This window comes from Oncorhynchus clarkii, chromosome 18, assembly GCF_045791955.1.
Source record: "Oncorhynchus clarkii lewisi isolate Uvic-CL-2024 chromosome 18, UVic_Ocla_1.0, whole genome shotgun sequence".
NCBI lineage: Eukaryota > Metazoa > Chordata > Actinopteri > Salmoniformes > Salmonidae > Oncorhynchus > Oncorhynchus clarkii.
The window spans coordinates 44471941-44497140 of NC_092164.1; the positions used below are offsets into that span (position 1 = coordinate 44471941).

The 25200-nt window shown below is 43.8% G+C and overlaps 1 protein-coding gene across 4 annotated transcripts in view; it reads right to left on the reverse strand.

Moving 5' to 3' along the window:
- LOC139373558 (RNA polymerase II subunit A C-terminal domain phosphatase-like) overlaps positions 1 to 25200 on the reverse strand; it is a 121995-nt gene that overhangs the window by 79254 nt on the left and 17541 nt on the right. For 3 of the 4 annotated variants that reach the window (XM_071114208.1, XM_071114207.1, XM_071114210.1), the window contains 3 exons: positions 23592 to 24767; positions 3611 to 3752; positions 3308 to 3526 (listed from right to left, as the gene is read on the reverse strand). In XM_071114208.1, coding sequence (XP_070970309.1) covers positions 3308 to 3526; positions 3611 to 3752; positions 23592 to 24767 — 1537 coding nt within the window. The remainder of the gene's footprint in view (positions 1 to 3307; positions 3527 to 3610; positions 3753 to 23591; positions 24768 to 25200) is intronic. The other variant, XM_071114209.1, reaches the window with a different exon arrangement.

The window sequence follows — 25200 nt, forward strand, 5'->3', positions numbered from 1 at the left end:
AAACAGCTCTATTTTTCCATTATGTTCTAAACTTTCAGTAGAGGGTCAGGCTTACAGCCCAACAGCCATAGGGGCTATCAGGAGTATATGGCTAATATACAGCCCTACTAGACATATATACAAGTCCTGTCAAAGGCAAGTGAAGTGTGGTCGGCCACAAACCACATTTCAAGTTTGTGCGTGCGTTTTCAAAGACACGGGAGACAGTCAAGGACAGATGTTTGAGGAACGATACAGTGAAACTCTAAATTAATATCAGAAAAATGACAGATGCTACCCATTAAACTTTCCTTTTTTAATCTAGGACAATGTCGACACGAAGCAGGACGCATCTGTGATGTGTCCCACAGAGTGTAGGGGGAGAACATGTAGGGAAGAAGGGAACGAGGGTGGAGGGAGAGGAAGGGAGGAGGGGTGCAACTTCTGGGCTTTTAAACGCTGTGAAAATGAGACATTTCCCAGTGGGAGACAGAGCGGTTTGCAGACCAGAGAGAGATCCACTGGGATAGTAGGAAATTACAGATATATTTCCTTAATTTTAAGCCAAGCAGGATACATAACATGTTCTAAATGAGATCTACTCAAAATACTTTGAATATTGCTCTTCGTTGACGAATCTGATTAGTCTATTTTAAGCTAGCTCCTCTTGTCCAGTCACATTGTGGACCTTTGTACAACACAATCACTTCTCCCAATGAGAGGTATCTGCTACTGTATAGAATTTTACAGATGACGGAGAACCCAGAAATATCCTTGGATACGCTACAAAGAGCTCCTAAGGAGTGAGGCTTAGAGACTATGTTTGGCAGAATGTTTAGGCAATCTGAGGACGGCCAAGGTGAGGCTGCGTTTGCGTGTGTGTGTGAGGAGCCACGGTGAGGCTGTGTGTGTGTGTGTGTGTGTGTGTGAGGAGCCAAGGTGAGACTAGGAAAATAATTAGAGCCTGACTGATATCGGCGGCTGATATTGGCCTTTTACTGATATAACATATCGGCCAATAATTCCAACGATAACCGATATTCAATAAATAAGATGAAAAGAGAATCTCCTGCTGATCTGAACACTAGTGCCCATTCTCATGCTGATCTGAACACTAGTGCCCATTCTCATGCTGATCTGAACACTAGTGCCCATTCTCATGCTGATCTGAACACTAGTGCCCATTCTCATGCTGATCTGAACACTAGTGCCCATTCTCATGCTGTGTCATTATTTTCACAATGTAGGACATCAACATATGAAGTTTCTGGACAATTGCTCTTTTGGATGGCAGTTTGAGAATTTAGTGTTGAAAAAAACCTTTTCAATCCCCGCAGTAAAACAGTATATCGGCAGATATATCGGTACGTTTGTCCCCCGAAAAGTCAGAATCATTATCGGACACACAAAAATAAAATACATATCGGTCGGGCTCTACAAACAATATCTGTTGAAGATAGAGTAGACAGTCCTGGGGTTGGCACGTCTCACTACTGTCCTGTTAGATCTGGTTAGAGGACCTCGTTGAGAACAGGAGTGTAGCTAGCTGAGGATAAACAGCTGAGACAGGCTGGTCCCACTGAGTGGTGATGTAGAGAGGAACATTTTGCCCAGAAACCAAGAAAGTACTGAGCGATTAAGAGGGGAACGACACTCCACATCACCCAGTATGTACTGCAGGCGGCAGCACTTCCTCCTGGTGGTCTCTAATTGGGAGTGGAGTTTCTTTGATGATTTCTCTCTAATTTGGGCTTTATGTAACAAAAATTCCGCATTGTGCCTCAGTGTGTGTGTGTGTGTGTGAGACCAACTCTGCTCTGCTGCGAAGCTTCATCCTGATGTTATTAACATGACTTTTCTGTCTCAAAGCAGAAAGTTAAGGAGCCCCTGGCAGAGACCGTCCGGTAAACAGACGCCAGCCAATTTAGAGATGAAAACCTTTCACAACATTTGGAGCCAGCTCAAAGGAAAACATTTGAATTGAGACCAACACAAAGCCTAGGATGTTAACTCTTTGGTACACACCAATTGAGGTGGCAGAGATGCTTTTGGTGACTCACACAGGAAGGACAGAAGGTTCTCGAAAGTGAGAGCGATTTAATCTTGACAAACTATGGGTAAAGAAGCTACCTATACTACTGGAAACAGAAATACATGCAGACACTGCAAGTAATATACAACCTTAAGGTTGGACTGGGAAATACAAACCTGTCAATACAACTTATTGTAGCTGCTTGCTGACTAATGAGCAGTTTCCCATCACATTCATCATAGCCCCAGTACTTTATTTCTCCTCCAAAAACAGACCTTTCCAGCATTAACATGCTAATTCATCTTCACCTCTAGCTGTAGAACATAATGAACAGTCAGAAACTCCAGCAGGAAATCGGCTAATCATTTAATTCCAGGAGAAAAAAAATCCACATAGCATATAGGCTAGTGGGCCTCGTGTATACATATATATATTTATATTCATTAGAGGGAGCTGGGTCGGTCGGGGAGACACCTTGCAGCGTAAACACCTGCTGCTCGGCTCATAGACAGACAGTTGGTACCCGGCGTACTAATAGAAATATGATTAAACAGACCAAACACTGTTCTCTACGTTACAGCTGTAAGCGCTGCCAGAGTTATTGTTTTGAGTGTTACATCTTCTGAACGCTGACAAAGTTCAGAGCTCTTCTGTATACAGGGCCCAGGGGTATACTACATGTAAGGCGATATACTTACATTAGAGTCATTTAACACAGGGTTTTCCAAACTGGGTCCTGGGGCCCGCCCTGGGTGCACGTTTTGATTGTTGCCCTAGCACTACACAGCTGATTCAAATGATCGAAGCTTGATGATGAGTTGGTTATCTGAATTAGCTGTGTAGTGCTAGGGCAACAACCAAAACGTGCACCCACGGGGGTTCCTAGGACAGTTTGGGAAACGCTGAATTAGGGTTAAGTGCTTCGCTCAAGGGCATAGGCAAATTGTTCACCTATTCGGCTCGGAGATTCAAACCAGCGACCTTTCGGCCCAACGCTGCAACGCCTCCGTATAGCAGCCATCAGAGCAAAGAGAAGGACAGGACAGAGACAAGCTACGTTCCAGAATGTTCTAACTGGTACGAGACCTGGTGTCCTTGCTCATCTAGCTATGAGGGGGGCAAGAAGACTTACTAGGTACTTAGAAGCACTGAAAAGCCAAATATCAATCCCAGATATCAATACATCTGATGGACACCCACAGAAGAGGACCGGTCTGAACACGCATGTCATCCATCATCATCCAAAAGTACGCGCCACACACAGTTGTGAACACAGTTGAATTGCCAGGTCAGTACCTGAGCGAGGTCTGGTCACCATGGGCAGAAGACATGGAGGCCTGGAGGTAAGATGGTGGTCTGGAGGCCTGAGTCCCACGGCGAATCAGCTTCCCCGTGACTGGGTCGTACGTCCGCACCTCAGGGGCAGCTGGAGGGTGGTGGTGGAGGGGGGCGGGGGGGAACCGGGGGTTCTGGAAGGACCCTTGGAGGTCAGGGAACGTGACTGGGCTGTTGCTCCTAAAGACAGAAGCACCATCAGATAACTGTGTGTGTGTGTACTGTTGTGACTTTGTGTGTGTGTGTGTGTGTGTGTGTATGTACCGTTGGGTCTTGGTGTAGTCCTCCTTCAGTGGATACAGTGATTCCTCCACCCTCTCCCAACGCTCCAGACATCCCCACAACCAGTCAGGATTCACCACATGGAGATGTTTACAGCCTTGGGCCTGACGCACCTTCTCTGTACCTGAGAGAGACGAGGAAAGGGTCAATCAAGAAGAGAAAACAGAATACCGTCTGTTGCTAGATACCAAACTTAAAAGTAGAACTGACAGCGTTTTAGCAACATGGAATCTTATTAACATCTGTTCATATACACCGCCAAGAAGAACACATTTTCTGACATGAGAGCACTTCGATATGGTCATTTTCACGTCTAGTAAGACGTGTGAAATCTATAGTAATATAGGTTGGGAACTCGGGCATGTGTTTGGCCAATTAATGCAGCAAATAAAACCTCATAAAAACATGTGTTTTGTCCAGGATTGAGTCAACTCAGAATGGTGCGCCATATCAGAGAGATACAGTAGGCTTATATTCTAATAAAGCATTTGCCACATGGACCCGGCATGATTAACTTTGAACTGGACTATGTGTTTATAAGCAGTAGCAACAGCGCAACGTTAGATCATTACACCGTATTCACTAAGAGCCACAAAATACACCTGAATGGATTTCTGCAAATATGTAAATACCACAGGAGTCCTCTTACATTTGGGAACTTCGCAGTCCTATTAATATAACCGTGAAAAGAGTAGGATCTCTCTCCCTCAGTTGCCTATGCGCATCAACAACAAGATCAACAACTAATGCTAGCCAGAGCAAGATGAGCTAAAATCTAACGAGGGAACATTAGTTAAACCCTCTCAAACCTTTTCAGCAAGTTGGCCGTCAGAATTGCACTGATAAACGATGGGGAATAGTAGCCTGCTCATTCTTACAACTGAAATGGGAACTTGCCTAACCGCCCATTTGATCGATGCCAAATACATTTGATTGACAACTAAGAGACAGTTCAAGTTTAACGTAGCTAGTTAGCTAGCGAAGCGATTCACATATCTGGCTAGCTAGCCAAATGACATCTGCATCTCTATTTATAGCCAAAGATAGGCTCCGTGCAATTATTTCATATCTGCAAAGTAGTTAAAAGGCGGCCAGTTCCACTTTAACAACCAAGCTGCATAAACAGAGGAGCAAACTGAAGAGAGAAATATACAACAACTCTTGGATGCAAATGGAAGTGGATTTTATTGTTAAAACCAACACTTTCAATAGGCCTAGTGGCGCAGTGGTCTAAGGCACTGCATTGCAGTGCTAGCTGTGCCACTAGAGAGAGATTCTGGGTTAGGGTCCAGGCTCTGTCGCAGCCAGCCGTGATTGGGAGATCCGGGGAGTGGTGCACAATTGGCCCAGCGCTGTCCGGGTTAGGCCGGCAGGGATGTCCTTGTCCCATCTCGCTCTAGCGACTCCTGTGGCAGGCAGTGCGCGCTGACACGGTAGCCAGGTGTACGGTGCTTCCTCTGACACATTGGTGCAGCTGGCTTCCGGATTAAGTGGGCATTGTGTCAAGAAGCAGTGCGGCTTGGCTTGGTTGGTTGTGTTTCAGAGGACGCACGGCTCCTGACCTTCGCCTCTCCCAAATGCGTATGGGAGTGGCAGCGACGGGACAAGACTAACTACCAATTGGATACCACGAAATTGGGGGGGAAACGAATAAAAAAAAACACTTACGGGGGAGCCTCAATCATACATTCAAAGCCAATTGACAATTGTCCTGAAGCATTTCATTTATCTATTAGGTTCCATTGACAATCAGTTATTTTATTGGCATTGTCAGTTCAGAGAGCAGCAATTTCCACTTGACGTCTGACCCAAAGATAAGAGACCTGCAGAGCAGCACCGTACCCAATCAACACAAGGTTAGCCCATCTCACAGCGGCAAATACTGACTCTGCTCTGCACATCGATAGCCTATCATTCTTTGCCATATTTTCTCCCCACGTTGATTAGGTGTGTCTGAAATTGATACTAGCGTGTTCAGTTCCGACTGTGTAGCTAGCTATAAACCAATAATCCAGAACAACAAGAGGTCAGCCTTGAGATTGCATAGCAACAGCGGCCAGACAGACAAATCCTCTGAATATGATATGACTGCCAATGCTGAGATTTGAGATGGCTGAACAAAATTAATTATACAAGGTAGCTAAAACATTAGCCCATGGGCCAGACCTCACAATTTGGGCTGTCGAGTTCAATTGGGGTGACGATTTCCTTGAAGGCCTTTGTCCCTAGAGTTGGAAAATGTGTGAGAGAAAGCTGCCAGTTCTGCACTGCTATGTTATCACTCTTTCATCCCATTGGGATTTTACCAGTATTCAACACATTATTACTCACGTATATCCTTTAATCATATCAATGGAAAGCTTAGATTTACAGTATACATCAGACACAATTACAGAATATTGAGGTCAATGTCACTTTGATAATTTGACATATCAGAATTACCTGTGTAAATTGCTTTAAAAAGGAAACCCTGAAACATTTTAAACTTTGTTCGACAAGTGTAACTAGGCTACTCGGGAACATGCAATGTCGTCTTGGTAAGCAACCCCATTTGGCCTTGTTTTTTTTAGGTTATTATCCTGCTGAAAGGTATTCATCTCCCAGTGTCTATTGGAAAGCAGATTGAACAAGGTTTTCCTCTCAAATTTGCCCCAAACATAACACTTTGCCTTGAGGACAAGAAGTTAATTTCTTTGCAGAATTACTTAAGTGCCTTGTTGCAAACAAGATGCATGTTTTAGATTTTTTTTTATTCTGTACAGGCTTCCTTTTCTTCACTTTGTCATTTAGATTAGTATTGTGGAGTAACTACAAGTTGATCCATCCTCAGTTCTCATATCACAACCATTAAACTCTAATTGTTTTAAAATCACCATTGGCTTCATGGTGAAATCCCTGAGCGGTTTCCTTCCTCTCCAGCAACTGAGTTAGGAAGGACATTGTCTCTTTGTGTTGACTGGGTGTATTGCTACACAATCCAAAGCCTAATTAATAACGTCACCATGCTCAAAGGGAAATTCAGCATCTACCAATAGCTTCCTTTTTTTGCGAGGCACTGAAAAATCTCCCTGTTTTGTGGTTGAGTTTGTTCAGGAAATGAATTACTCGATTGAGGAGTCTTACAGATAATTGTATGTATGTATGTGTGAGGTACAGAGATGGGTTAGTTATTTAAAAATCATGTTAATCACTATTGAACACGGAATGAGTCCATGCAACTTATTATGCAATTTCCTAGGCACACCTTCACCCCTGAGCTTTAAGCTTGCCATAACAAAAGGGGTTAAATAGTTACTGACTCAAGACATTTCAGCTTTTCATTTTTAAAAGATAATTCCACTTTGACATTGTGGTATTGTGTGTAGATCAGTGACAAAAATCATATACGTTTTAAATTCAGGCTCAAACACAAAATGTAGAAAAAGTAAAGGGGTGTGAATACTTTCTGAAGGCACTGTACGTGAGCATGTTGTATTCTGACATTGTCACATGGGAAAATCCATATGGGAAAAATGCATGGGACGGAGGAATGAAAGAGCGAAAACAGAACTGCCATTGCTGCACATCTATTACACATTATCCAACTCTAGGGACACCGACATTGTCACCCAGAGTGAGCCCAACCCCTATATAAATCCCAGTACAATGAATGAAAGACTGTCTCATGCATTTGTATCGACAGCCCACACAATGACTGTCACTCAGGCCATTGTACCGACAGCCCACACAGTGGCAGCTTCTTAACATTTCCTCTTCACATGAAGTGGGACCCTGTATGCTGTGGTTCCCTACGTGCTCCCTCTCCCTTTCTCCCTCCTCCTCTCTGTGGTTGAATTTGTCCGGCTCTGACGTACAGAGCTCGTTGAGCCCCCACGGACCGCTGATTGCAAAGTGCAGCCGACGGCAATGCTGCCTGCCACTTCCTGTGCTTGATGATGTCTGAGGGCACGTTGGATTGGATGAGGCTATTACTCCTTTAGAGACATGACGTCCGCTTGCCAGTCAGACAGCCAACCTGTCAGTCAGCCACATTGACTTCAATGACGCTAATTCGAAAGACCAGAGAGAAAGAATCATCTGTTTGGCCCAGACAGACTATTCTTCCCTGCTCCTCTTTCAGAGTTACACCATTGAAGTCAGTGGGTTTCAGAGATCAGGAAGGTACTTGTGACATTTGTAGAGTCAGGAGGTGAGGTGGCTCTATAAAGCCAGTGTCTCTCAGACTTGCAGAGAAAGGTTGTTCACGTGTCTCTGTAATGGCTGAAGAGGTGCCTACCCAAACAATTTGAACTTCTACTTTTAAAAATCCAACTCTCTAAAAACAAATCTCTCACCGTTGCTGCCTGCTATAGACCACCCTCTGCCCCCAGCTGTGCTCTGGACACCATATGTGAACTGATTGCCCCCCATCTATCTTCAGAGTTCGTGCTGCTAGGTGACCTAAACTGGAACATATAACACCCCAGCCATCCTACAATCTAAGCTTGATGCCCTCGATCTCACACAAATTATCAATGAACCTACCAGGTACCACCCCAAAGCCGTAAACACGGGCACCCTCATAGATATTATCCTAACCAACTTGCTCTCTAAATACACCTCTGCTGTTTTCAACCAAGATTTCAGCGATCACTGCCTCATTGTCTGCATCCGTTATGGCTCAGCGGTCAAGCGACCACCCCTCATCACTGTCAAATGCTCCCTGAAACACTTCAGCGAGCAGGCCTTTCTAATCGACCTGGCCCGGGTATCCTGGAAGGATATTGACCTCATCCCGTCAGTAGAGGATGCCTGGTAATTTTTTTTTTTAAATGCCTTCCTCACCATATTAAATAAGCATGCCCCATTCAAGAAATGTAGAACCAGGAACAGATATAGCCCTTGGTTCTCTCCAGAGCTGACTGCCCATAACCAACACAAAAACATCCTATGGCGTTCTGCATTAGCATCGAACAGCCCCCGTGATATGCAACTTTTCAGGGAAGTTAGAAACCAATATACACAGGCAGTTAGATAAGCCAAGGCTAGCTTTTTCAAGCAGAAATTTGCTTCCTACAACACAAACTCAAAACAGTTCTGGGACACTGTAAGGTTCATGGAGAATAAGAACACCAACTGCCCACTGCACTGAGGATATGAAACTCTGTCACCACCGACAAATCCACTATAATTGAGAATTTCAATAAGCATTTTTCTACGGCTGGCCATGCTTCCCACCTGGCTACCCCTACCCCGGTCAACAGCACTGTACCCCCCACAGCACCTCGCCCAAGCCTTCCCCATTTCTCCTTCTCCCAAATCCAGTCAGCTGATGTTCTGAAAGAGCTGCAAAATCTGGACCCCTACAAATCAGCCGGGCTAGATAATCTGGACCCTTTCTTTCTAAAATGATCTGCCGAAATTGTTGCAACACCTATTACTAGCCTGTTCAACCTCTTTCGTGTCGTCTGAGATTCCCAAAGATTGGAAAGCAGCTGCGGTCATTCCCCTCTTCAAAGGGGGAGACACTCTTGACCCAAACTGCTACAGACCTATATCTATCCTACCCTGCCTTTCTAAGGTCTTCGAAAGCCAAGTCAACAAACAGATTACCCACCATTTCGAATCCCACCGCATATTCTCTGCGATGCAATCTGGTTTCAGAGCTGATCATGGGTGCACCTCAGCCACGCTCAAGGTTCTAAACGATATCTTAACCGCCATCGATAAGAAACAATACTGTGCAGACGTATTCATTGACCTGGCCAAGGCTTTCGACTCTGTCAATCACCACATCCTCATCGGCAGACTCGATCGCCTGGTTCACCAACTACTTCACTGATAGAGTTCAGTGTGTCAAATCGGAGGGCCTGTTGTCCAGGCCTCTGGCAGTCTCTATGGGGGTGCCACAGGGTTAAATTCTTGGGCCGACTCTTTTCACTGTAAATATCAATGATGTTGCTCTTGCTGCTGGTGAGTCTCTGATCCACCTCTACGCAGACGACACCATTCTGTATACTTCTGGCCCTTGTTTGGACACTGTGTTAACAACCTTCCAGAAGAGATTCAATACCATACAACTCTCCTTCCGTGGCCTCCAACCGCTCTTAAATACAAGTAAAACTAAATGCATGCTCTTCAACCGATCACTGCCTGCACCTGCCCGCCTGACCAGCATCACTACTCTGGACGGTTCTGACTTAGAATATGTGGACAACTACAAATACCTAGGTCTGGTTAGACTGTAAACTCTCCTTACAGACTCGCATCAAACATCTCCAATCCAAAGTTAAATTTAGAATTGGCTTCCTATTTTGCAACAAAGCATCCTTCACTCATGCTGCCAAACATACCCTTGTAAAACTGACCATCCTACCGATCCTCGACGAAGTCATTTACAAAATAGCCTCCAATACCATACTCAATAAATTGGATGCAGTCTATCACAGTGCCATCCGTTTTGTCACCAAAGCTCCATACACTACCCACCACTGTGACCTGTACGCTCTCGTTGGCTGGCCCTCGCTTCATACTCGTCGCCAAACCCACTGGCTCCAGGTCATCTACTGGACCCTGCTAGGTAAAGTCCCCCCTTATCTCAGCTCACTGGTCACCATAGCAGCACCCACTTGTAGCACGCGCTCCAGCAGGTATATCTCTCTGGTCACCCCCAAAACCAATTCTTCCTTTGGCCGCCTCTCCTTCCAGTTCTCTGCTGCCAATGACTGGAATGAACTACAAAAATCTCTGAAACTGGAAACACTTATCTCCCTCACGAGCTTTAAGCACCAGCCGTCAGAGCAGCTCACAGATTGTTCAAGGATAATCTAAAAACAAAGTTGTACTCATTGTCCAGGCCTGTTTGTCTTGTTAATGGCATCTTCACGCCTTTATAATTGAAGAGAGACCACTGGTAATGGTCTTCTATCTTTAGAAGGCTGGGCCATGTTGGCGATACGAACCAAACCTAATTTCAGTCAGTAGGAACTCTGATAGTACCACTTGATTGAACGCCAACAAAGTGCTTAGCTAGACCAAATTGAAACCACGGCAGTAGTGACAGGATTTTAATGGAACAACAAGCTAGTGATATGTCTTATATATATGTATGTGTTCATCAAATCAGTAACACCTGGTAATTGTACAGCTTACTTGGTCACAGTGGTCTTCAAGGTGTAAGCCATAACTAGCCATGTACAGTTCCAATAGCCCAAGACACTCCGGCTGATGCTCCGTTACACGATAATGCATTCTGCAATCCAAATGACAGTTTAATATCTCGAAGAGGCTAGTATGATAGCATCCATGCCCATTAGGGACCAGAATATGCTAATGCTAAAGCTGAGAAAAGCAATAAAGAAACAGCTTAGGCTATTCTCTGTTCGGAATTCGTTAGGGACTGATTCAATTCAGGACAGAATATGTGCTGTAGGTTACAAGGCTCGCTGGGTTCAACACTTAAAGGAAAACTCCACTCCAAAACAATATTTTGGTATTTGTTTCATGAGAAACAAAATACCAAGACATGCAAAACATTTTGGGGCGATATCAACAATTGACCAATTAAACAAATGGCAAAAGATAGTTTTGGGTGAAACTTTTCTTTAAGTGGGCCTAATATTCATTATGGTTTAGCTCGCTAGAGAGACTTCATAATCTAAATGTACAGTGATGGAGTCTTCTAGCCCTGTGTAATAAACTAATAGGGATGAACAGAGACACAATACAGTCTGACTGTATAATGATAGGGATGAACAGAGAAAATACAGTATGGCTGTATAATGATAGGGATGAACAGAGACACAATACAGTATGACTGTATAATGATAGGGATGAACAGAGAAAATACAGTATGGCTGTATAATGATAGGGATAAACAGAGAAAATACAGTATGACTGTATAATGATAGGGATGAACAGAGAAAATACAGTATGACTGTATAATGATAGGGATGAACAGAGAAAATACAGTATGACTGTATAATGATAGGGATGAACAGAGAAAATACAGTATGACTGTATAATGATAGGGATGAACAGAGAACCATAGTATCAATTCACCATATCATTACACCTTTCTCTATGCTAGATGTTGAGGTTGAATGTGTCGATCAGATGAGGTTACTGGAAAAGTTAGAAGTGCCATTATCTTCCCCCCCCTATTCTAGCCTGTTTCTTCCTGACATGGCCTTAGTCCCAAATTGGCCCTTGGGGCTCTGGTCAAAAGTAGTGTATTATAAAGGGAATAGGGTGGCATTAAGGATGCATCCATAGCATTCATCAACACAGACTTGCCTTCTCCGTTTGAAACATGTATAGTATATATACACGAAAGTATGTGGACACCCTTTCAAATGAGTGGATTCGGCTATTTCAGCCACACCCGTTGCTGACAGGTGTATAAAATAGAGCGCACAACCATAGACAAACATTCGCAGCAGAATGGCCTTACTGAAGAGCTCAGTGACTTTTAATGTGGCACAGTCATAGGATGCCACCTTTCCAACAAGTCCGTTCGTCAAATTTCTGCCCTGCTAGAGCTGCCCCGTTCAGCTGTTAGTGCTGTTATTGTGAAGTGGAAATGCCTAGGAGCAACAGCGGCTCAGCCGTGAAGCGGTAGGCCACACAAGCTAACAGAATCCTAAGATCACCATGCGCAATGCCAAGTGTCAGCTGAAGTGGTATAAAGCTTGCCGCCATTGGACTCTGGAGCAGTGGAAACTCGTTCTCTGGAGTGATGAATCATACTTGACCATCTGGCAGTCCGACAATCAAATCTGGGTTTGGCGGATGTCAGGAGAACACTAGCTGCCCCAATGCATAATGCCAACCATAAAGTTTGATGGAGAAGGAATAATGGTCTGGGGCTGTTTTTCAAGGTTCAGGCTCCTTAGTTCCAGTGAAGGGAAATCTTAACGCTACAGTATACAATGACATTCTAGTCGATTCTGTGCTTCCTGTGGCAAGAGTTGGGGAAGGCTTTCCTGTTTCAGCATAGCAATGCCCCTGTGCGCAACGCGAGGTCCATACAGAAATGGATTGTCGGGATCGGTGTGGAAGAACTTGACTGGCTTGCACAGTGCCCTGACCTCAACTCAATTGAACACCTTTGGGATGAATTGGAACGCCGACCGCGAGCCAGGCCTAACTGCTCAACATCAATCTGACCTCACTAATACTCTTGTGGCTGAATGTTCAATGCAGCAATGTTCCAACAGCTAGTGGAAAGCCTTCCCAGAAGAGTGGAGGCTGTAACAGCAGCAAACGGGGGACCAACTGCATATTAATGATTTTGAAATGAACAGGTGTCCACATACTTTTGGCCATGCAGTGTAGTTTCCAACCATAATTGTTCCCCAACAATGACTGTGGATCTGTCTCAATGCGTTAGTCACCTGCAATACCTCAGACAATACTGGTACTATTTTGTCAAAACTTGGGTGAATGATGAGTCTTGCCATAAAGATCTGGCATTTGCAAAATGACATGGATTGGCCCAAAGTGGGAGCTAAAGTAATTAACTGAAAATGTGTTAGTCACACGCAATATCTCAATTGTGCTTTTTCTTGGGTGCCGACATCTTTGCAGTTGCCTTGTTAAATGTGATTTGACTCAGTGATCAACAACCATTATAATGTCCTCTCCTTCTTGAGGTTTCCTAACAAAGACAAACACACTTGCAATGAGCAGCTTTTTCCTTTGCAAATTATTATCTACTTAGCGAAGGAAAATCACTTGACTTTTGAGTGAAACAATGTTACTTTCGGCTGTTTGTTTTTTTTGCTCCTCTTGTTTGTTTGGCCTCGGAACCCAACGAAGCAGACAAGAGACCTAACTCCCTGGCAGAGAGTACACAGGTCCTCTCTCGCAGTAGTCCACTCTCTGATAATGATGGTGATTGTGAACAAGCCAACTGCTTTATTCTGCCAAACGAGCAATAAACAGACACCTGAAATTACCTTGGACCAGTGAACCAGGAACCGGTGAAACAGGGGGCGGGGGATGGTTGATGTGTTTGAGATGATTATGGACCAGGGGGACAGGCTCTTACGTGTTTGAGGTGTGAACCGGGCTCAGGCTCTGATGCATTTGAGAGGTGATCACCATGTCATCTGGCCCTGTAGTGCTGCTCTGATCTGACCTGCTGCATCAACAGGCTATGGGGAAGATCCAGAAGATCCCTCCCCTCTGACCTTCTCCTGCAATGGCCTTTGAGAAGGAGGCGAGGAGTATGATATTCTTCCTGTGTTGACGGTAACCTGACCTCTGACACGACAGTCAATATGTTTCAAACTAATTATTTTAGCCATCTGCGTTGTGTTCCACCTATGGTTTTACCACACCACTCAGACTTAAATTAACATAAACAGTATAAACAGTACAGCTGGGAATTGCCAGGGACCTCATGATACAATATTATTACGATACTTTGGAGCCAATATGAAATAAATGTATGTATTGCGAATCTATATGTATTGTGATTTGGTACTGTGATTGCGTTTCGCATTAATTTCCAAAAGTTCCAACTAGAGGTCGACCGATTAATCGGCATGGCGGATTTGAAGTTATCATAACAATCGGTAATCTGCATTTTTGGACACTGATTATGGCCGATTACATTGCACTCCACGAGGAGACTGCGTGGCAGGCTGACCACCTATTACGCGAGTGAAGCAAGGAGCCAAGGTGAGTTGCTAGCTAGCATTAAACTTATCTTATAAAAAACAAAACAATCAATCAATCTTACCATAATCACTAGTTAACTACACATGGTTGATGATATTACTAGTTTAACTAGCTTGTCCTGCGTTGCAAATAAATGAACAGGCACCGCATTGATTATCATCGAATCACAGCCTACTTCGCCAAACGGGTGATGATTTAACAAGTACATTTGCGAAAAAAGCACTGTCGTTGAACCAATGTACCTAACCAAAAACATCAATGCCTTTCTTAAAATCAATACACAAGTATATATTTTTAAACCTGCATATTTAGTTAAAATAAATTCATGTTAGCAGGCAATATTAACTAGGGAAATTGTGTCACTTCTCTTGTGTTCGTGCAAGCAGAGTCAGGGTATATACAGCAGTTTTGGACACTTGGCTTGTTGCGAACAGTGTGAAGACCATTTCTTCCTAACAAAGACCGTAATTAATTTGCCAGAATTTCACATAATTATGACATAACATTGACGGTTGTACAATGTAACAGCAATATTTAGACTTATGGATGTCACTCGTTCGATAAAATACGGAACGGTTCCGTATTTCACTGAAATAATAAAATGTTTTGTTTTCGAAATTATAGTTTCCGGATTTGACCATATTAATGACCTAAGGCTCATACTTCTGTATGTTTATTATATTATAATTAAGTCTATGATTTGATATTTGATAGAGCAGTCTGACTGAGCAATGGTAGGCTGCAGCAGGCTCGTAAGCATTCATTCAAATAGCACTTTCCTGTGTTTGCCAGCAGCTCTTCGCAATGCTTGGACGCACAGTGCTGTTAAACTCCCGAGATTATGCTGGCAATACTATAGTGCCTATAAGAACATCCACTAGTCAAAGGTTAATGAAATACAAATGAGAGAGAAATAGTCCTATAATAACTACAACCTAAAACTTCTTAACTGGGAATTTTGAAGACTCATGTTAAAAGGAACGACCAGCTTTCATATGTTCTCATGTTCAGAGCAAGGAACTTAAACGTTAGATTTTTATTTTTATTTTTTTATTTTTATTTTTTATTTTTTATTTTTACATGGCACATATTGCACTTTTACTTTCTTCTCCATCACTTTGTTTTTTCATTATTTAAACCAAATTGAACATGTTTCATTATTTGAGACTAAATTGATTTTTATTTACTATTTAAGTTAGAATAAGTGTTAATTCAGTATTGTTGTAATTGTCATTATTACAAATATATCTATATATATATATTTTTTTTTTTAATAATTATTTTTTAAATTATTATTAAAAATAAAAATAAAAAAAATCGGACGATTAATAGGTCTCTGCTTTTTTTTTTTGTCCTCCGCTAGTCTGTATCGGCGTTCAAAAATCATAATCGGTCGACCTCTAGGTCCAACCAGTCAAAATCCCTTGTTTTTGAGACAGGGGTGTCACGGAATCTGTACGTTGTATTCATTAAGTATGTTGTAGCAATTTTTTACATATTCATTATGATGCATTGCAATATTGTTTTTAGATCAACAAAAAAGTAAAAAGTGAAAATAACAGTGGTCATTTGCATGACAATTAATCATTACCCAAAATACCATAACCGCCAAAGACATAGTCAGCAGAGCAGAAAGAACCAAGACGCTGACCCGGTCTCGTCTCATCTGACCCTACCACAACATTACGTATGTATCCATTCCTTCTGTTTCCACTAGACATCCCTGAGGAATAGTCACTGAACAATATCTGAGTTAGTCACATGAACTGGTATGCAATAATATATCAAATAATTACACAAAGGCCAAACATTTAATGGATGCAACCTTAAAGTAAGGAATAAATTATATTAAATAAAAGTCCAGTACTGGGCTCCCAAGTGGAGCAGCGGTCTAAGGCACGGCATCTCAGTGCAAGAGGCGTCAATACAGTCCCTGGTTCGAATCCAGGATGTATCACTGACCATGATTGGGAGTCCCATAGGGCTGCGCACAATTGGCCCAGCGTCGTCCAGGTTTGGCCGGGGTAGGCTTTCATTGTAAATAATAATTTTTTATTTCACCTTTCACCTTTATTTTTTATTTCACCTTTATTTAACCAGGTAGGCCAGTTGAGAACAAGTTATAATTTACAACTGCAACCTGGCCAAGATAAAGCAAAGCAGTGCGACAAAAACAACAGAGTTACACATGGGATAAACAGTCAATAACACCATAGAAAATCTGTATACAGTGTGTGCAAATTAAGTAAGGAGGTAAGGCAATAAATAGGCCATAGTGGCTAAGTAATTACAATTGATCAATTAACACTGGAGTGATAGATGTGCAGATGAGGATGTGCAAGTAGAAATACTGGTGTGCAAAAGAGCAGAAAAAAACAAACAAATATGGGGATGAGGTAGGTAGTTGGTTGGATGGGCTAATTACAGATGGGCTGTGGACAGCTGCAGGGATCGGTAAGTTGCCCTGACAGCCGATGCTTGAAGTTAGTGGGGGAGATAGAAGTCTCCAACTTCAGTGATTTTTGCAATTTGTTCCAGTCATTGGCAGCAGAGAACTGGAAGGAAAGGCAGCCAAAGAAGGTGTTGGCTTTGGGGATGACCAGTGAAATATACCTGCTGGAGTGCGTGCTACGTCACGGGTGGGTGTTGGGTCACGGCTGGGTGTTGCTATGGTGACCAGTGAGCTGAGATAAGCAAAGACTTATAGATGACCTGGAGCCAGTGGGTTTGGCAACGAATATGTAGCGAGGACCAGCCAACGAGAGCATACAGGTTGCAATGGTGGGTAGTATATGGGGCTTTGGTGACAAAACGGATGGCACTGTGATCGACTGCATCCAATTTGCTGAGTAGAGTGTTGGAGGCTATTTTGTAAATGACATTGCCCAAGTCAAGGATCAGCAGGATAGTCAGTTTTACGAGGGTATGTTTGACAGCATGAGTGAAGGAGGCTTTGTTGCGAAATAGGAAGCCAAGTCTAGATTGAATTTTGGATTGGAGATGCTTAATATGAGTCTAGAAGGAGCGTTTACAGTCTTGCCAGACACCTAGGTATTTGTAGTTGTCCACATATTCTAAGTCAGAACCGTCCAGAGTAGTGATGCTGGTCAGGCGGGCAGCGATTGGTTGAAGAGCATGCACTTAGTTTTAATAGCATTTAAGAGTAGTTGGAGGCCACGGAAGGAGCGTTGTATGACATTGAAGCTCGTTTGGAGGTTTGTTAACACAGTGTCCATAAAGAGCCAGATGTATACAGAATGGTGTTGTCTGGGTAGAGGTGGATCAAAGAATCACCCGCAGCAAGAGCGACATCATTGATATATACAGAGAAAAGAGTCGGCCCGAGAATTGAACCCTGTGGCACCCCCATAGAGACTGCCAAAGGACCAGACAACAGACCCTCCGATTTGAAACACTGAACTATATCTGAGAAGTAGTTGGTGAACCAGGCGAGGCAGTTATTTGAGAAACCAAGGCTATCGATTCTGCCGATAAGAATGTGGTGATTGACAGAGTTGAAACCTTGGCCAGGTCGATGAAGATGGCTTCACAGTAGTTTTTTTAAATCGACTGTGGTTATGATATCGTTTAGGACCTTGAGCGTGGCTGAGGTGCACCCGTGACCAGTTCGGAAACCGGATTGCATACTGGAGAAGGTACGGTGGGATTCGCGATGGTGGGTGATCTGTTTGTTCACTTGGCTTTCGAAAACTTTTGAAAGGCAGGGCAGGATAGATATAGGTCTGTAACAGTTTGGGTGTAGAGTGTCTCCCCCTTTGAAGAGGGGATGACTGCGGCCCCTTTCCAATCTTTAGGAATCTCAGACGATACGAAAGAGGTTGGAACAGACTAGTAATAAGGGTTGCGACAATGGTGGCGGATAATTTTAGGAAGAGAGGGTCCCGATTGCCTAGCCCAGCTGTTTTGTAGGGATCCAGATCAGCTCTTTCAGGACATCAGCTGCCTGGATTTGGGTGAAGGAGAAGCTGGGGGGGGGGGGGGGCTTGGGCCAGTTGCTGCAGTGGGTCCAGAGCTGTTGGCTGGGGTTGGGGTGGCCAGCCGTAGAGAAATGCTTATTGAAATTCTCGATTATCGTGGATTTAAATCGGTGGTGACCGTGTTTCCTAGCTTCAGTGCAGTGGGCAGCTAAGAGGAGATGCTCTTATTCTCCACGGACTTTACAGTGTCCCAAAACTTTTTGGAATTAGTGCTGCAGTATGCCAATTTCTGTTTGAAAAAGCTAGCCTTTGCTTTCCTAACTGACTGTGTATATTGATCCCTGAAAAGTTGCATATCGCGGGAACTATTTGAAGCTAGTGCAGTGCGCCACAGGATGTTTTTGTGCTGGTCAAGGGCAGTCAGGTCTGGAGTGAACCAAGGGCTATATATGTTCTTAGTTAAAAAAAAATTGGGAAAAGGGCATGCTTATTTAAGACGGTGAGGAAGACCATTTTGAAGAACAACAAGACATCCTCTACTGTCGGGATGAGGTGAATATCCTTCCAGGATACCTGGGCCAGGTCGATTAGGAAGGCCTGCTCGCAGAAATGTTTTAAGGAGCATTTGACAGTAATGAGGGGTAGTCGTTTGACCGCGGACCCATAACGGACGCAGGTAATGAGATCCTGGCTGAAAACAGCAGAGGTGCATGTAGAGGGCAAGTTGGTCAGGATGATATGAGGGTGCCCATGTTTACAGATTTTGGGTTGTACCTGGTAGGTTCCTTGATAATTTGTATGAGATTGAGGGCATCTAGCTTAGATTGTAGAACAGCCGGGGTGTGAAGCATACCAGTTTAGGTCACCTAACAGTACGAACTCTGATAATAGATGGGCAATCAATTCACATATGGTGTCCAGGGCAATTTCAGAATTTCTTCCTAAGCCAGGATTCAGACATGGCGAGGACATCAGGGTTGGCGGAGTGTGCTAAAGCAGTGAGTAAAACAAACTTAGGGAGGAGGCTTCTGATGTTAACATGCATGAACCCAAGGCTTTTCCGGTTACAGAAGTCAACAAATGAAAGAGCCTGGGGACACACAAGGCCTGGGTTAACCTCTACATCACAAGAGGAACAGAGGAGGAGTAGGATAAGGGTGCGGCTAAAGGCTATAAGAACTGGTCGTCTAGTGTGTTTGGAACAGTGTAAAAGGAGCAGACTTCTGGGTGTGGTAGGATAGAGTCAGGGCATAATACCCAGAGAAGAGCATGGTAGGGTGCGAGTACAGTGGAGGTAAACCTCGGCATTGAGTGACGATAAAAGAGGCTGCATCTCTGGAAGCACCCAGTTAAGCTAGGTGCGGTCTCCGAATGTGTGGGGGGTGGGGCAAGGGAGGTAACCGAGGCATGTAGAGCGGGACTAGGGGCTCCGCGGTAAAACAAAACAATGAGAGCTACCCTAAACAACAGTATACAAGGCATATTGACAGAGGGAGGCATAAAGCAATCACAGGTGATGATTGTGAGGGCTAGACAACAACCGGTAAATAGCGAAGACAACGACAACCGGTAAATAGTGAAGACAACAACAACGGGTAAATGGCGATGAATGGGCAGAGAGGGTCAGTTAGCTACACACAGGGCCAGAGTTGGAGGCTGGGGCCGACAGATAAACAAAATGAAGTGCCGTGTTAATGAACAGTAGGCATCAGCTGTGTAGCCGAGTGATCATAGGGTCCAATAAGTAGCAATGGATGAAACAGGGAGCCGCTCCGCAGTCGTCACTACGCTAGGCAGAGCGGGAGACACAACGCTCAGAGTTAGCGGGCCGGGGCTAGTAGCTGGGTCCTCACCGACATCAACAACAGAGGCCTGTTGAGAGCACATCGGCCGAAATACGTCAGCAGACCAGTCGTGATGGATCGGTGGGGCTCCGTGTCGACAAAGGGTCCAGGCCAATTGGCAAGAGAGGTATTGTAGTTGGTGTACTTTGTTTGCTAGCTGGGGGAATGGGCCTAGCTCAAGGATAACTGGTGCTTGCTTCTGGACAAGGACGTTAGCCACGATAGCCATTCGGTAGCAGCTAGCTAGCTGAGGTGATCCGGTGCCATGGTCCAGGGTTTGCGGCAGGAATCCGGTGATGTAGTGGGGGGGAAAGCAGTCCAATATGCTCAGGGCTGATATCACGCTGTGCAGACTGGCAGATATTATCCGGGCTAAAGCGGCTGGTGACTGTGTTAAAAGGTAAATACTGCTAACAGTGGCTAACAATGACTAAATAGCTAGTAGCTAATTAGCTGGCTAGCTTCTGATGGAGGTTCCAGTTATAAGGTCTAAAATAAAATAGCAGATCCGTACCACGTTGGGTGAGGCGGGTTGTGGGAAGGTATATTTAATAAAAAAAATTGAAAAAGAGTTTGAAATGTATATAGAAAGGTGATAAATTGTTATTTAAAATTTTTTTTTTTTACACGTGACAAAAACAAACATGTCCTGCCTGCTGCTACGCCATCTTGAGAAAAAAAAAGAAGTTTATAATTTAGCCCAATTAGGCTACATCATGCTGGATATCAAAAACAGCATATTTCTACAATTAGGCCAAGGCTATTACACAGAAGAACAGTTTACCAATTACATTAAAGATGCACTTCTGTAAAGAGGATAAACCCTGTTTGGAAATGAGCAGCTATAATAACTGGACTCGAGAGAAATTCTGCAGAATGAGATGAAGACTTGTGTTGTCGGGCCACAGATAACTGTAGAATCGAGATACTTCAGAAATGTTCTGCGCTTCCCCAAACAGAGTTGTTACTCTATTATTAATTAAATGAATTTTAAAAATCTGATTAAAATTCAATGAACCAAAGTTCAGAGTAAGGTTTTGTTATTCTAATTAAATAATATCCAAGGCCATGGATTAATGATGGAATTCTGTTCAAATAAATCATAATAAAGTTTGATCAGGCTGCAACTCAACAAGCAGAGTATTGACTTGAATAAATTCATACAGACTTTCCTCTATTAGTTCAGGTCACTGATCTGATTTCCTCTCATTACGTCAAACGGATGAAGATGTAACTGAACTTGATGTTTCTTTGTAGGCAAGAGAATCTGAGAGGACCACAAATGGGGATAATGCGCTATGCTCCAAAAGAACTGCATGCTCTTCCCCAGCCGCACCACTTGGCTTACCAAACAAAGTGGCAAGTCAGGCTGTTGATGTTTCTTACAATGATTGATACAGACTTAGTCATTTAAAAACTGTGCCTTCACCAAACAGGTAGGTGCTCAGATAGGTATGTAGGTACAATCAGTACACCCCCCCGGCTCAGAACAGCTTTAATTTGTCAGGGCATGGACTCTACAAGGTGTCGAAAGCATGGGCCAGCATTCCACAGGAATTTAGGTGGGAGTAACATTCTTGATACACACGGGAAACTGTTGAGCGTGAAAACCCTGCAGCATTGCAGTTGACAGAAACCGGTGCGCCTGGCACCTACTCCCATACCCCATTCAAAGGCACACATACACAATCCATGTCTCAAGGCTTAAAAATCCTTCTTTAACCTGCCTCCACCCCTTCTACACTGATTGAAGTGGATTTAACAAGTGACATCAATAAGGGATCATAGCTTTCACCTGGATTCACCTGGTCAGTCTGTAAAAGAGCAGGTGTTCTTAATGTTTTATATACTCATATACTGTGCCTTCAGAAAGTATCCACACCACCTGACTTATTGCACATTTTGTTGTGTTACAGCCTGAATTCTAAATAAATTACATTTCTCACCCATCTACACACAATACCCCACAATGACAAAGTAAAAACATGTTTGTATAAAATGTCAAATCTATTGAAAATGAAATATAGAAATCTCTCATTTACGTAAGCATTCACACCCCTGAGTCAATACATGATAGAATCGCCTTTGGCAGCGATTACAGCTGTGAGTCTTTCTGGGTAAGTCTAAGAGCTTTGCACACCTGGATTGTACAATATTCGCACATTATTATTGTGAAAGTTCTTCAAGCTCTCTCAAGTTGGTTGTTGATTATTGCCAGATTTCTATGGATTTTCAAGTTGCTTTAAGTCAAAACTGTAACTAGGCCACTCAGGTACATTCAATGTTGTTTTGGTAAGTAACTTGGCCTTAACCTGGTTCAGTCTGCTTTCCAACAGACTGGGAGACAAGTTCTTCCTCTAGGATTTTGCCTGTGCTTAGCTCTATTCCGTGTCTTTCTTTCTTTCTTTCTTTCTTTCGTTCTCATATATATATATATATATATATTTTTTTTTAAACTCCCTAGTCCTTGCTGATTACATGCATACCCAAAACATGATGCAGCCACCACCATGCTTGAAAAAATCAATGATGTGTTGTATTTGCCCTAAACATAACACATTGAATTCAAGACTTAAAAGTTCTTTGCAGTATTAGTGCCTTGTTGCAAATAGGATGCATGTTTTAGAATATTTTTTGTCCTTTTCACTCTGTTATTTAGGTTAGTATTGTGGAGTAACTACAATGTTGTTGATCCATCCTCAATTCTCTCCCATCACAGCCATTAAACCTGTAACTGTTTTAAAGTCACTATTGGCCTCGTGGTGAAATCCCTGAGTGGTTTCCTTCCTCTCTGGCAACTGAGCTAGGAAGGACTTCTGTATCTTTGTAGTGACAGGGTGTATTGATAGACCATCCAAAGTGTAATTCATAACTTCACCATGCTCAAAGGTATTTTTAATGACTGCTTTTTTTTTGTAGCCATCTACCAATAGGTGCCCTTCTTTGTGAGGCATTGGAAAACCTCCCTGGTCTTTGTTTTTATTTTACCTTTATTTAACTAGGCAAGTCAGTTAAGAACAAATTCTTATTTTCAATGACGGCCTAGGAACAGTGCCTGTTCAGGGGCAGAACGACAGATTTGTACCTTGTCAGCTCGGGGGTTTGAACTTGCAACCTTCCGGTTACTAGTCCAACGCTCTAACCACTAGGCTACCCTGTGGTTGAATCTGTGCATGAAATTCACAGCTCGACTGAGTGACCTTACAGATAATTGTATGTGTGGGGTACAGAGAAGGGGTAGTCATTTAAAAAGCATTTTAAACACTATTATTGCACATAAGAGTCCATGCAACTTGTTAAGGACATTTTTACTCCTGAACTTATTTAGGCTTGCCACAACAAAGGGTTTGAATGCTTATTGACTCAAGATGAATTTGTAAATTGAATTCCACTTTTACATTATGGGGCATTGTGTGTAGGTCAAATAACACAAAATCTCAGGCTGTTAGACAATACAATTTGGGAAAAGTCAAGGGGTGTGAATACTTTCCAAAGGCAATGTAGGTAGTAACTCACCTGCTCTAGCAGCAATGAGGTGTGTGGTTCTGCCAGGGTCTTTAGAGCGGAGCAGGAGGCCCTTTCCTATCTTTGCTCCCAGGGCCTTGGCGTGGTAATTCTCCCTGGTTCTCTCCATGGGGTAATTGGTGGGGTACAGTCCAGAGAACACAATGGTGGTGCCCTCCAGGCTCCGGGCCTTCAGCTCCGGGACGATCTTCCTGATGTCAGGCATCTCTGGGCGTTCCTTCCCGAGGAAGGCGCTGTAGCGGGCGTAGTACTCTCCATGGATACGCTCCAGCACCTCTTCTAGGTAGATGAGGTGGTCATCCTTGTCCACGTCCACCTCCTCTTTCTCTTCCTCTTCCTCCTCCTCCATGCTCGGGTCCAGAGACTCCTCCCCCATGGTGACTCCTGACTGTTCACTGTTCTGGGACTCTGTCTCAGCCTCCCTCCGCTCTAAGCGCCCGTTCTCCTGCTCCGGGTCTGGAGGGAAGACAACCTCTGACCCAGATGTCTCATCTGAGGTCTCCCCTACTACCGCGGAGCTGTTCTCACCCTCCCTTCCTCCAGCCCCACCTGATGGCTCCTCTACTGCTGCCGGCTCCGCCCCTTCCTGTTTGGACTTCTTGGTCTGGCTGGACACCCCGTCCCTCTCGTTGTCTGATGAGGTGGGTTTACCCGTAAGAGAGTCAGCGTCACTGTCGCTGGACAGGTCAAAGTCCAGGTTGCTGTTGGGTTCATGGAGGTCTGGAGGAGTGGATGATGGAGGAAGAGGAGTGGAGGATGAGTTCACCCCACCCGGAAGGGGAGCTTCCTCCCCTGAGCCCAATGTCCTGCTGCCATCCTTCCCCTCTCCATTCCCCTCCGCTTTCATCTCATCTTTCACATGCATCCTGTCGCTCACCTGTGCTGCCGCGCTGGCCTCGGCTCCCTCGCCCTGACCCCGCTCCTCCTCCACAGCCTCGCCACCGTCCGGTTGAGTCCGTTCATTGGCTGCTGAACCCTGAGTGGCTGAGGGTGCTGTTGACTCCCCCCTCCCTCCATTGTTGTGGTCTTTGGCCCGTTGTTTCTTAAGACCATTACTCTGCTCCTCTGATGCATACGACCCCCCAGATGGCCCTGTTTTAGGCCCTGTTGTCCCTGACGTTACTGCTGGTTCTGAGGCCTCTGCTGGTCGGCTGGCCTGGCTGCCTGCTAGGGTAAAACATCACAAGCTGAGAATTAGCATATTAAAAACACACGCACAGACATTTTGCCACTTAAAATCACTAGACTAGAAGGTGTCTGTGAATACCTTCCATTGAAGTTGTTTTAGCAGAGGTGTAAAAGTACTTAAGTAGTACTTTCAAGTACTTTTACCTAAGTAGTTTATGGTATCTGTACATCCCTACTGCCTCTGCTCTGGCGGACTCGCTAAACAAACATGCTTTATTTGTAACTGAATTCTGAATCTTGGATTTTAAAAACAATAACATGGTGCCGTCCGGTTTGCCTAATAACGAATTTAAAATTATTTCTACTTTTAATACTTTAGTTCATTTTAAACCAAATACTTTAAGACTTTTACTCAACAGTATTTTACTGGGTGACTAACTTTACTCAAGTAATTTTTTATTAAAGGTACAGT